Source organism: Trachurus japonicus, chromosome 23, assembly GCF_045865225.1.
Source record: "Trachurus japonicus isolate A0001 chromosome 23, Traja_1.0".
In the NCBI taxonomy this organism is placed as follows: domain Eukaryota; kingdom Metazoa; phylum Chordata; class Actinopteri; order Carangiformes; family Carangidae; genus Trachurus; species Trachurus japonicus.
This window is the reverse complement of record NC_140929.1, coordinates 4,722,352-4,734,549: the sequence shown is the minus strand read 5'-3', so window position 1 is coordinate 4,734,549 and position 12,198 is coordinate 4,722,352. Positions and strand designations below refer to the sequence as shown.

General features: G+C 39.6%; 1 protein-coding gene across 1 annotated transcript; it reads left to right on the top strand.

Moving 5' to 3' along the window:
- Positions 1–74: 74 nt before the first annotated feature.
- mdm2 (MDM2 proto-oncogene) lies at positions 75–10,953 on the top strand. Its single transcript, XM_085769985.1, has 13 exons — positions 75–149; positions 2,760–2,806; positions 4,679–4,746; positions 4,855–4,929; positions 5,046–5,179; positions 5,863–5,912; positions 6,485–6,546; positions 7,349–7,442; positions 7,551–7,738; positions 8,943–9,074; positions 9,290–9,361; positions 9,469–9,655; positions 10,361–10,953. Exons 3-13 carry the CDS (start codon positions 4,696–4,698, stop codon positions 10,873–10,875), a joined length of 1,560 nt encoding a protein of 519 aa, XP_085626111.1. The 5' UTR covers positions 75–149; positions 2,760–2,806; positions 4,679–4,695; the 3' UTR covers positions 10,876–10,953.
- The last annotated feature ends 1,245 nt before the right edge of the window (positions 10,954–12,198 follow it).

The following is a 12,198-nucleotide window of genomic DNA, read 5'->3' as shown; positions in this document are numbered from 1 at the left end:
ATTGATCTGGATGCAGTGACTGCGTTTGGCCACTAGAGGCGCCACACAAACAGCTCAACACACCAGAGTACTGTAGTCAAGTCAACCAACACTCGCCTACAGTTGTCAACGGCTACTGACAGACCCGTGTTACGGACTAAACACTCAATGTAAGTGATTGCCGTCGGAAGATATAACTATTTAAGACTTATATTAACACAAATATTCCGCTTATTTCTGCTTTAAACTTACCTAAAAGTCGAGTGCTTTGTGCTGTAAATCCTTCAGAGAAGTGGCGCAAGTTTAGCAGTTGGTTAGCAGCATGCTAACAGGCCGCGGAGCCTCGGCGTTGCGTGGCTGAGCAGAGCCCGCGTAGAGAGGCAGCGATGGGCCTAGCTTTTTGCTTGGTGGGGGCTCGTTTCTACATGGGCAAACGAACAATATTATATCTTGTGTAACCGTTATTTATTGTATTACTTGTTTTTATCAACTGGAGCTTATTCTATTCCTACATTACATTGTTAAACGTTGGGTTTATCTCACGTGTGCAGGTTTGTCATCAAACTAACAGCTACATTAACCATTAGTTTTGCTTTTAACTTGTGATTTTAAAATGGTACGTTGTCGTGAATGTTGTAATTATCTAACATTAAGTTGGTGCATCCTGTGGCTTTAGTTTTAATGGATATATTTGTCGGTAGATAAACAAGCTGCCACGTTCAATTCAGCAACTTGTGCAGCGCATAAACAAAACATATTTAAATCTAAGTCTTTCTGTTGTTTAAATTGAGGTTTTTCCTGCACATTAAGCTCCTATTAATGTGCGATAGTGAAACTCTGATAGTCCTGTTGTGGTGGTAGTGAGCCTGTCCTCTGTCTGCAGCTGTGTGTGTTTATGAAACAGAAAGTCAGTGGGACAGAGGCAGAGCGGGACAAGTCCGGGCATATTTTCTACTACGTGTATGTGTGTGTATGTGTCTGTGTTGTAATGGTAACAGCCCCCCAACAGCTGACGCACCATGAGTCAGCTGTTGGTACTACTCACTTTTTCTGTAGAGTCACACTCAGACAGCTGTCCAGACATATTCACTACAGGGCCAAAACGTGCCAGGCAAAGACGAAACACAGGGCTGAACTGTGCGGGGTTATGTCTGGGCAGGTTGTGTGCAAATGCATGTGTTTGTGTTGCAGTTGAGAAGATTATTAATATCAAAGGCTGCATCTAATCTGAATACACAGTGGTATCATGCAGAAGTTTGGGCACCCCTGATCAAAATGTCTGTTAATGTGAACAGTTAATCAAGTGGAAGATGAAATGATCTCCAAAAGTCACAGATGACACATTCCCTTTACATTAAAAAGATATATATATTATTTATTTAATTTTTTTCAAAGAGCCTGCAGCAAAGTTTTGCATTTAAATAGTAAATATCTTGTCTGATACCTTGGTCAAAGTTATCTGAGAGCTCAAGTCTCCTGGGTTCCCCATTCTTTTGCAGGCTGTTGCAATTGTACAAAACAAAAATAATACACTGATATTGCTTAAAATACTGCAAAAAGAGTGTCTCATGATTAACGTTATGCCTTTTGGACATCACATCATTTCATTTCATCTTCCGCTTGCTTAACCGTTCACATTAACAGGAACTTTGACCCCAGGTGCCAAAACTTTTGCATGACACTGTAATGTTAATCATCTTCTTGATTTATTGATTTCTATTAGTAGAAAGAGAGCAGTAGTATTTGTATTTTGTCCAAACAGCTGTAATGAAAACTGTTGATTCATTTAACACTTGTTGCAGCTTTATTACCATATTTTAAAGTTTTTCATCCTGAGATCCAAGATGTGTGAATCTAACGTTGCATATTAAGTTGTATTTATCTGATGCATATGCAGAGAATCAACAGGTTAAATGAGAAGTAGCTCTGTGTTTTTATTTTTTATAACTTTCCTAACGCTAAAATAATGTTATAATCCCCAAAATAATCATTTTACTGTGAAAGCTGACAAAGAGAAGCGGCAAATCAAATCATCACATTTGATCATGGGCTGTAACCAGGACTAAAACAATTAATCATTCTTCAGAAAGCAATCATGCATTCGTTGATTAATCATTCACAGCTTTAGATGAGAGCAGCTCTGTTCTGTATCTCATTTGTTCCTCTAAGATACTTCCTCTTTTTTCCCCCCATGGTAATAAATACATTTTAACATTTCCCCTTAGTATTCCCTCACACCGCTCTTGCACTTTAATCCATTTCCTGCTTGGGTTTTTAAGAAGAAAACAACAAATTCTTAATATATTAAAGTGTTTTCGAGTGAATATTATTTAATGCCTGAATTAATTATGTGGGAAGATGATTTGCAGTTTGATTTCCATCCACTCCCCCCCTGTCACAGTCCCTTAAAGCCTTAATCTGCTGCTGCTGCTGGAGCCTTCAGGTCTGCTCAGCATCGCCCCTTTAGCCCCCGTTGCCAAGGTAACCACTGGTTAGCGTGGGTTACCTGTAACCAGTGAGTCATCGTGGACTAGTCTCGGCATGTCTCCACCAAGCTGTGTGTGATTAAATCAGCTGGTATACAGTCGGTTTACAAACGAAACGTGCAACAGCTGACTCAGCCCTGAGCCAGTGGCCCCGTCGGACTCTGATAGGCTCCAGTCGGTCGAGGCCGGGACGCGAGGCTGGTCTAGTCCTGACATGTCTGAGCTGCTCTATAAGAGGCTGCACTTCTCTTCTACCCATCTCTGACTGCACTTTATCTATTTTTACTTGCACAGGATGAACTGCTGCTGACACATCCCCTAACCCTCTCTGTATTATACTGGTAAGACGCTTGTTTTTGTCTTATTTATTATAACTGAACACAATGTGCACAGGATGAATATCTATGTTTTTACAAATGTTAAATGACTTAAATTTTACTGATCTGGTCTGATTTGGTCTGGAACTAACTTTAGTTTTCATTTCATAAATCATCTGCTGTTTGTTTCCTTGATTATTTCATTTAAAGTTTTCTTAATAAATTATCCGAAAGTTGTGACAGCTGCTTCTTAGTTTAGTATATGAAAAACTAAAGCATTAATGTCTATAGATTCTTAGCAACTCTTGGTGTTTTTGCTTAAAAATGGAAATAGAAAATTGTTGTTTCGTTATTTAAGTAGTTGCAGATACAGTTTTTGTCGATTTTATTTGAATTGTTGATAGTTTCTTGACAATATCATCATGATAGTTTTTGTCAGGAAAATGTAATCTGTAATGTTAATTGTTAAATGTCTAAATTTTACTTTTACAAGTTGAGTTTTCCCCTGAGATTGTGTCAGCTGCTTCTTAGTTTAGTATATGAAAAACTAAAGCATTAATATCTGTAAATTCTTAGCAGCTCTCGTATTTTTGCTTAAAAATGGAAATAAGAAATCGTTGTTTCATTATTTGAGTGGTTGCTGATACAGTTTTTGTCGATTTATTTGAATTGTTGATAGTTTCTTGACAACATCATGATAGTTTTTGTCAGGAAAATGTAATCTGTAATGTTAAATGTCTAAATTTTACTTTTACAAGTTGAGTTTTCCCCTGAGATAATTTATAGTATTGGAAAACAGTTGTTGGTCATTTGTATGGTGTAGTGTTTTTTTCTGGCTTTTCATATCCGTCAAATAATGACTCAGCAGGATGATGAAACATTTAATCAGTTTCATAATGATGATTATAGTTTCAGTCGTTTTGCTCTGCACAGACGACACTGTTCAGCTGATATTAAGATGATAAATAATTGATTTAGACTCTCAGCGATACATTAATACCTCATTAATAATTCAAGTTACATACAACTAGACGCTGATCAACAGGTTGTGTGTCAGGTTCAGTGCAGTGTGTGTGTGTGTGTGTGAGGTGTTTTTATTATTGTTCTGTTGTTTAAAAGACACTTGAACCACAGCAGGTTAAATACAGATCAGATCAAATCCAGATGTTGAGCTCAGAACGGTTATAATCAGGTGTTAAAGTCTGTTTGTTCCAGCTGTTATTTCACCGGGTCACAACAATGATGATCAATACCAAATCTATAATCAATATTTGAACCCTGCTGCTGCTCCAGGTCAGACCTACATGTTGTGAAATGAATTAGGTTCAATGGTTTAATAACTTAACTTCAATAATCTTTTCTTTTCTTTGTTTTTCTTTCTTTTTTTTGTAGTTTTTCTTTGTAGTAATGTGGGAGATTTTTTTTGGGGACTATTCTGTTATACTGGACTTTGATATAATATAAGCATTTTTACGATTTAAAGTCATGTTTCCACAGGCTTTAAGTGATTATGTATGGGTTTGTGTTTAATTTCTGTATGTTGTTAATTATTTGAGTCTGTTGTAGAGGATTTATATCCTGTATCAGATGCTTTTTTCATTAAATTTCATTAAATAACTGTTCATGTTCATTCATGTAATAGCTGTTTTCTTCTGAAACCAGATCTAAACTGAATCTTAAGATTATTTATAACTTTATTAATTAATGATAAATAACTTTTTTTTTTCTAAATTAAACTTTATTGACCAAATGAAAGAAGCTGAATTCAGTGAGAGTCAATAAATAACCCAGTTTTGATGAAAAGCTTTGAAACCTCAGGGTTTTTTTAGTCTTGTGTTTAACTTTAGAATAATCATATGATCTTTAATGAGTCTGTGTATCTTTGTGTGTGTGCAGGAACAATCAGCTTCACTATGTCGGCTGATGCAGACCTCAGCACCGACACCAGTGACGACAACAAATTGGTGAGAACTACTGACTTCTGTACTGACTGGTTAATTTAACCTTTATTTTATTTAACCTTGGTGACTGTGCGACCTGACGTTTTCCTGTGTGTTTGTGTTTGTGTGCAGGTGAGACCGAAGGTGGAGTTTCGCTCTCTGCTTCAACTTGCAGGAGCCACTAAAGACGTTTTCACCATGAAAGAGGTAAAACACTAAAACAGTTGAAGGGAAAATGTCTGTGTGGGTAAATTAAAGTTTCCCAGTACGTTTGAACGCCTCACGTGACGTTGTGTTTGTTGCTGCTGCTCGTCGTCCTGCAGGTGATGTTCTACCTCGGCCAGTACATCATCCAGAAACAGCTGTACGACCAGAAGCAGCAGCACATCGTCCACTGCTCCCAGGATGCACTGGGGCGAGTGCTGGGCGTCGACAGCTTCTCTGTTAAAGAGCCACGGTGAGTTTTTGTGTGTTTGTTTGTTTGTTTGCTCTGAGGGTTAAAGGGATAGTTCACCCAAAATTGAAATTTCACTCATTATCTACTCACCCTCATGTGGACTAAGGGCTGGGAGAAGTTTCAGAGTCCTCCGTGGCTTCTCTGAGTTACAGGGGGTCTCGGCGTAGCACTGCATGTCCATATAACGGTTGCAAGTGGATGCCAACTGTCTTCGTAACAAAAAGACACACCAAAAAACATCCAAATACCTCCATGCTGCTCGTATGTAATGTCCGTTGTTCGTCAAATTTGGACGAACAAGGGGCTGTCCTCTTCCCAGTTCGTCCAAATTTGACGAACCGGGAAGAGGAGCTTCGAGAAGCTTCCGCTACAAAACAAGCTTGAAATATAGACTTATTTAATTTTTTTCGGGACAATTTCGCATTTCGGGGCTTCAATACAAGACGGACATTACATACGAGCAGCATGGAGGTATTTGGAGGCTTTTTGGTGTGTCTTTTTGTTACGAAGACAGTTGGTATCCATTTGCAACCGTTATATAGACATGCACTGCTGAAATTTCAATTTTGGGTGAACTATCCCTTTAATTACTGATATAAAAACATCTGTTTCTGTAGTTAAAGGTCTAAACACAAAATGTTTCTGTAGTTTTATGTTGCTAACGAACGACGTTTGTGTTGCAGAGTTCTGTTTGCCATGATCACCAAGAACCTGGTGGCTGTGAAGAGTCAAGGTGAGAACTTTGTACTGTGACATTTATAGATGTTTGTTGACTGAAACAGGAACCAGAAGTAGAACAGGTTCTCTCTGTTGAGTAGAACAGGGAAGGAACATCAGTCCTATGAATAGATGATCTGTCTGTTCCCATCAGCAGGAAGGTTTGGGTGATGGAGGGGAAATTATATTGGGACATTAACTTTATTAATACCTGTATGGTAGATTTGGACAGAAATAAAACTCACTGATTGTGGTTCAAGAGCATGACGCAGGGAGAAGTGAATAAGTTATAAGACAAATAGATAAAGGATAAATGAAATAAGTAATAAAATACATAAATAAAGAGCTAAACCTCAGTGAAAAGGGGTAAAAGGTGCAATGCAACTAATTTAAAAGACAAACAGCAGCAGGAACAAAACTGTTTCTGTACTGTGGGGTCTTTGTGACTCTTGTCTACCTATCACTGTATCCAGCTGTAAACACAACTCAGAAACAACATCTGGTTTATTTTAGAGGCGTGATGTCAGTGAACTGCTCAGACCTTCACTTCTCAGACTAACTTTATTTATTTCTGTTTTTGTTTTTTAGACTCACAACCGAACTCCGACGAAGCCGACAGTCAAACCGAGAGAGAGAAGAGGGGGACAGAGGTGAGACACACGGCTTTGTGACATTATAGTTTATGTCCTAAACATGTAAAATATATTTTTAAGTTCAATTTGAGGCAGATTTTAGGCAAAATTGTGTAGAGACTAGTAGAGAAACTTATTCTCGCTTGAAATATTTAGTTAGCCAATGTTTCAGTCACAGACCTTTCTGAAGGCATCAAAAATTGTGGCAAAACTTTTTAGAAATAAATGAAACTTGATCAGTTCCTACTTCAGAACATGTTTTTTTGTTTTGTTTGTTTCTAATTTAGTTTATTTATACAACGACGGCGGCGGCGAATATCGCTACACTTTTATTTTTTTAAGACGTTAGTTTAGGCGCCAGCTCTTTGTTCCTGTTAACAGGAAAGCGCTGCGGGAAACCCTGGACTTTGTGAATATAAGAATAATAAAGAATAAAGTGGCAGTTTTATGAGGAAAAAGCAACGATTTCCTTCAAGTCCGCCTGGTTCTTTCTGCAGAACAGATGCATTTTCTTTGCATATTTCTTTTCAAAGTCCTGATACTGTTGTACAATGTGGTGCTGATGTGCAAAAAGATTAAGTATCTCCTTGTTTGTGAAAGATATACTAAAGTACAACTTCTCAAAATGCTCCACAGCCTCATTTTAACAACTCTCCTCCTCTAACAGATTAAAATATTATGACTTTATCGTAATATTATGACTTTTTTATTGTAAAACTATGACTTTATTTATTGTAAAACTATGACTTTATTTATTGATAGATTAAAATTCACAGATTTGAGTCCTAATAAAAGTGTGTGTGTGTTTGCGTTTTTAAAGGACGGGGAGTCAGAAAGCCGCTCTTCATCACCAGACAGGAGGAGGAGGCGAAGGAGGCGGAGGAGGAGGAGGAGTTGCCGGAGCAACGACCCAGGTGAGTGTCTCCTCGGAGACGTCGTCACCTCGCTGCTTCTTCTCAGAAACAAACCTGTGATCTTCTGACTGTAACACAACTCCATTAAACGTACGGTAATCTCCTCAGGCCCCTCCCAGGAAGAGGAGGTGGAGGAGGAGGAAGAGTCGGAGGAGGAAGAGGAGGGAGGGGAGAGCAGGAAGAGGAGGAGGTCCGACAGCTACTCCCTCACCTTCGACGACAGCCTGTCCTGGTGTGTGATTGGTGGACTGGCGTGTGACCGACGGAGCAGCCAATCGTCAGACTCGCACAGCACAGTGAGTCTCTCTTTACATTTTCATTCATTCATTCAGTTTTTATTTTTGACCAATTGACTAGTTTTTATTTCGTCTTAGTTTTTCATGTTTTAGGAGAAATCCTCTGTCAGACCTCTGAAGATGAACCCTAAAATTTGTGGGATTTTTCCCTTTTAGTTGCATCCCATAAAGTTCTTATCAGTCCTCTTATCTACCTGTGGGTCGTACTCCCAAGTCGTCCCATATTGAGCTGTGGCGTTTTCCAGAAAACTAAAAGACTAAGCTGATGTTTTCTGCAAATCGGTTCAGTTTTAGTTAGTTTTGCATTGTTCATTGTAGTTTTTATTTAGTTCTTGGAAGGTTACATGCTGTCATTCCAACATCCCACCATTTAGACATCCCACTATATATTCCAACATACCATCGTTCCATCTTTCCGACAAGGCTTATATTCGCAATGTAAGGAAATGTGCGTTACTCAACAGGTGACTCCCTCCTACTTATCTGGCCTGTCTTGCCACTACCTGGTCTTTTTGCTAAACTTAACCAACTCATTTCTTTATTGCCTAAACCCAACCAGTGCAAAATCGTTTGGGGAAAAAATGCGCTATTGAAGGAATTGTCGGAAAGGCGAGATGTTTAATAAAAAAAGAAGAAAATACCGTCATTCCGACCGTAGGAGGCAAGAATTGTCGGAATGACGGGACATTTGATAGAAAATTAAGTGTTGCCATTTAGACAATTAGAGGCCTATGTCGGACTGGTGGGATGTCGGACTGGTGGGATGTTGGAATGGCGGTTTCCCCCCCTTCTTGGAAATGTTTGTGGAAAAATTGTCATTTTAAAATTATTTTCTTGTCTGTAACAACATCTTTTGCACGTCCACCCGCCCTGGGTGAGGGTTCCTTCCTCTGTTGCTCACCCTGAGGTTTCTCAAATATTTTTCCCTGTTAAAAGGGTTCTCCTGGGAGTTTTTCCTCAGTGGATGTGAGGGTCTAAGGGCAGAGGATGTTGTTGTGATGCCATGTGAAGCCCTTTGAGACAAATTGTTTCTAAAAATAGGCTGTACAAATAAAATTGCCTTGCCAGTTTACTAAATTACTTTTTCACTGCTAGTTTCAGTTTTAGTCTTAATTGTAGTTAACTATGTGTCACACACATCTAGAGGAGTTGTATTGGTTCATAACACTGACCCCTGTGTGTGTGTTCGTGTGTGTGTGTTCAGTCTGGGAGGTCAGAGGTCACGGTCCCGGCCTCGGACTCGGACAGCGACAACTTCAGCGTCGAATTCGAGGTCGAGTCGATCGATTCTGACGATTACAACGAGGACGACGCCTCTCTGTCAGCTGATGACCAGGTAAAGGCCCCGCCCACCTCACCTGTCCACCTATCTATCTATCTATCTATCTATCTATCTATCTATCTATCTATCTATCTATCTATCTATCTATCTATCTATCTATCTATCTATCTATCTATCTATCTATCTATCTATCTATCTATCTATCTATCTATCTGGAGATCTTAAACCTTAAACCCCGCCCCCTTTTCTCTTCTCACCTGTCCGTCCAGGTGTACGAGGTCACCATCGTGGAGGCAGAGGATGAAGACTCGTTCGATGAAGACACGGAGATCACAGAAGCCGTGAGTACACACACACTGATCAAACACACACCCACAACACACACACACACAACACACACACACACATTGATGTCGTCCTAACAGCGTGTGTGTGTGTGTGTTCTCAGGATTACTGGAAGTGTGTGAAGTGCGACGAGCTGAACCCCCCCCTCCCCAGAAACTGTCTCCGCTGCTGGACGCTGCGCCACGATTGGCTGCCGGACGAGTCCCTCAATGTCTCTAACTCCGCCCCCTCCAGTCCCAAAGCCCTGCCCACGAAGCCCAGCAGCCAATCAGCAGCCAAAGACACTCCAGGTAGGAGTCTAGTCTAGTTTAGTTTAGTTTACTGAGTTTAGTTTGGGTTTAGTTTAGTTTAGTTTAGTTTTAGGTTTAGTTTAGTTTAGTTTACTGAGTTTAGTTTAGTTTATTTTAGTTTTAGGTTTAGTTTACTTTAGTTTAGTTTTAGTTTGGTTTAGTTTAGTTTAGTTTTAGTTTGGTTTAGTTTAGTTTAGTCAATTTAGTTTAGGTTTAGTTTAGTTTAGTTTAGTTTTTGGTTTAGTTTTAGTTTCATGAGTTTAGTTTTAGTTTATTGAGTTTAGTTGAGTGAGTTTAGTTTAGTTTAGTTTAGTTTTAGGTATAGTTTAGTTTAGTGAGTTTAGTTTAGTTTTAGGTTTGGTTTAGTTTAGTGAGTTTAGTTTAGTTTTATGTATAGTTTAGTTTAGTGAGTTTAGTTTAGTTTTATGTATAGTTTAGTTTAGTGAGTTTAGTTTAGTTTTAGGTTTGGTTTAGTTTAGTGAGTTTAGTTTAGTTTTAGGTTTGGTTTAGTTTAGTGAGTTTAGCTTAGTGAGTTTAGTTTAGTTTTAGGTTTAGTTTAGTTTAGTTTTAGTTTAATTTAGTTTAGTTTTAGTTTAGTTTAGTGTTTGTGTTTGCACCTGACACCACATCAAGTCCTTAGTGCTGTGAAGTGACCGTTGCAGCTCTTTTTGCAATAACAACCTTTCTGATTGTGAATTCCTGAAGGTTCAGACGCGGAGGAGAACGACGGCGTCGACGTTCCGGACGGGAAACGAGCGAAGACTCCTTCCCTGAGTCTGACCGACTCATCGGCCCCCCCCTCTGCTCCCAGCTCCCAGGACCTCATGTGCTCGTCGTCATCCCAACCGTCGTCGTCGTCCTGCTACTCCTCCCTCGACTCCCAGGAGCTTCTCCCATCGTCCCCCACTGCCTCGTCTCCACTGCCTCCCCCTCCTCCTTCTGCTCCTCTTCCTCCTCTTTCCACCACCATCGCCGCCGCCACCGTTGCCGTGGTCCCCGAGCTGGAGCGCAGCACGTCGGCGGAGTGGCGGCTGCCGGACTCGTGCCTGGACCCGTGCCTCATCTGCCAGTCGCGGCCGAAGAACGGCTGCATCGTGCACGGGCGGACGGGACACCTCATGTCCTGCTACGTCTGCGCCCGCAAGCTGAAGAAGAGGAACAAGCTGTGTCCGGTCTGCAGGCTGCCCATCCAGTCCGTCATCCTCACCTACCTCAGCTGAGACGCCCCGATACCCCTGATACCCCACCCTCACCGTCTGTCCTCACCTACCTCAGCTGAGACGCCCCCCACACACCCCCACTCTGGCCGCCTCCTCTGCAGGAACTCGACGAACAGCTTCTGTTTTCTGGTTGGTTTTTTTTTTTGTGTTTCTGTTTTTTCTGAATCGTTAAATGGGGCCCAGTTGTGATTTAGGATTTTCTATTATATTTTATGTTTTTTCTCTTATTAAACAACACGATTGCACAGAAAACATATTTTAAAAGAATTATATAATGAATATATACAGTTCTGGGAAAAAAATTAATAAATCAGCTTCTTCTTCCACATGTATGGCAGCCATCGATTCCAGTGTCTATTGAACTCCAACACATAACAAGCACACCTCACTCTACTTAGCTGATCACCTGAAGTTCACCAAATCATATATTAAATGAGGAAGAAAGATTATAAATAAATAAAAAAAACACTGTTGTGATTAAAAATTGGTATTATTTATTGCACAAATGTTGATTTCTAAACTCTTCCTAAGTTCTTTTTTGTTATTTTGACCTGTTGCCATTTTCTTCAAATAAATGCTTTAACTTTTTTCACAAAACTCCAGACCCAACCTTTAAATTACATATTTTTATTTCCAATTTGGGAGAAATTTTGTCAGTAGGTTATTATAGAATGAAACAAAAGTGTTCATTTTACCCAAACACATTAACTATGAATGGTAAAACCAGAGGAACTGATCATTTTGAAGTGGTCTCTTAATTTTTTCCAGAGCTGTATATACAGTATACATCACTATATCTTGTCACATGTTTCTGTGGGTTTAGTTTGTTGCTCTTTGTTTCTTTCTTTGAGCTCGTTCAGTTCAGTTCCTGCAGTGAAAACGGCCTCTCTGATCTTTTTCATGCACTCACAGTGAGGATGATGAACTAAAACTGCTCTTCGGCTCTTTACACAAGAAGAGTCAGACAGTAAAATTATAGAATATTACATTGAATGATTGTCAAAATAAAAGTTCAGTTTCACTTCTCTGCTTAATAGGCACAAGCCTGCACTTTCACTTTCTCCTCCTCCTCCTTCGCTCCATCTGTCGCTCCTCGTCTCTCAAGCCAGGAAAATGTAAATGTGTTTGGTTTTATTCTGATTTTTTTGTGTTGTAAGAAGACCCAAAACCGACAACAATGTTAATTTCTTATACTTTCTGAGTTATTTTCAGACGATCTAGATTACCTAATGATTATTTTCATTATTTAAATTAAAGCTGCTTATCTCGTTGGGTGATGTATCGATAGTTTCATTTATTAATGGTGGGGAAATGGTGAAAGAA

Bases quoted from the DNA above. Each gene is read 5' to 3' on its own strand.
- mdm2 (XM_085769985.1), top strand. From the start codon at position 4,696: ATGTCGGCTGATGCAGACCTCAGCACCGACACCAGTGACGACAACAAA. The intron at 6,547-7,348 runs GTGAGACACACG...GCGTTTTTAAAG, and splicing joins GAGAGAAGAGGGGGACAGAG to GACGGGGAGTCAGAAAGCCG. The intron at 9,362-9,468 runs GTGAGTACACAC...GTGTGTTCTCAG, and splicing joins ACACGGAGATCACAGAAGCC to GATTACTGGAAGTGTGTGAA.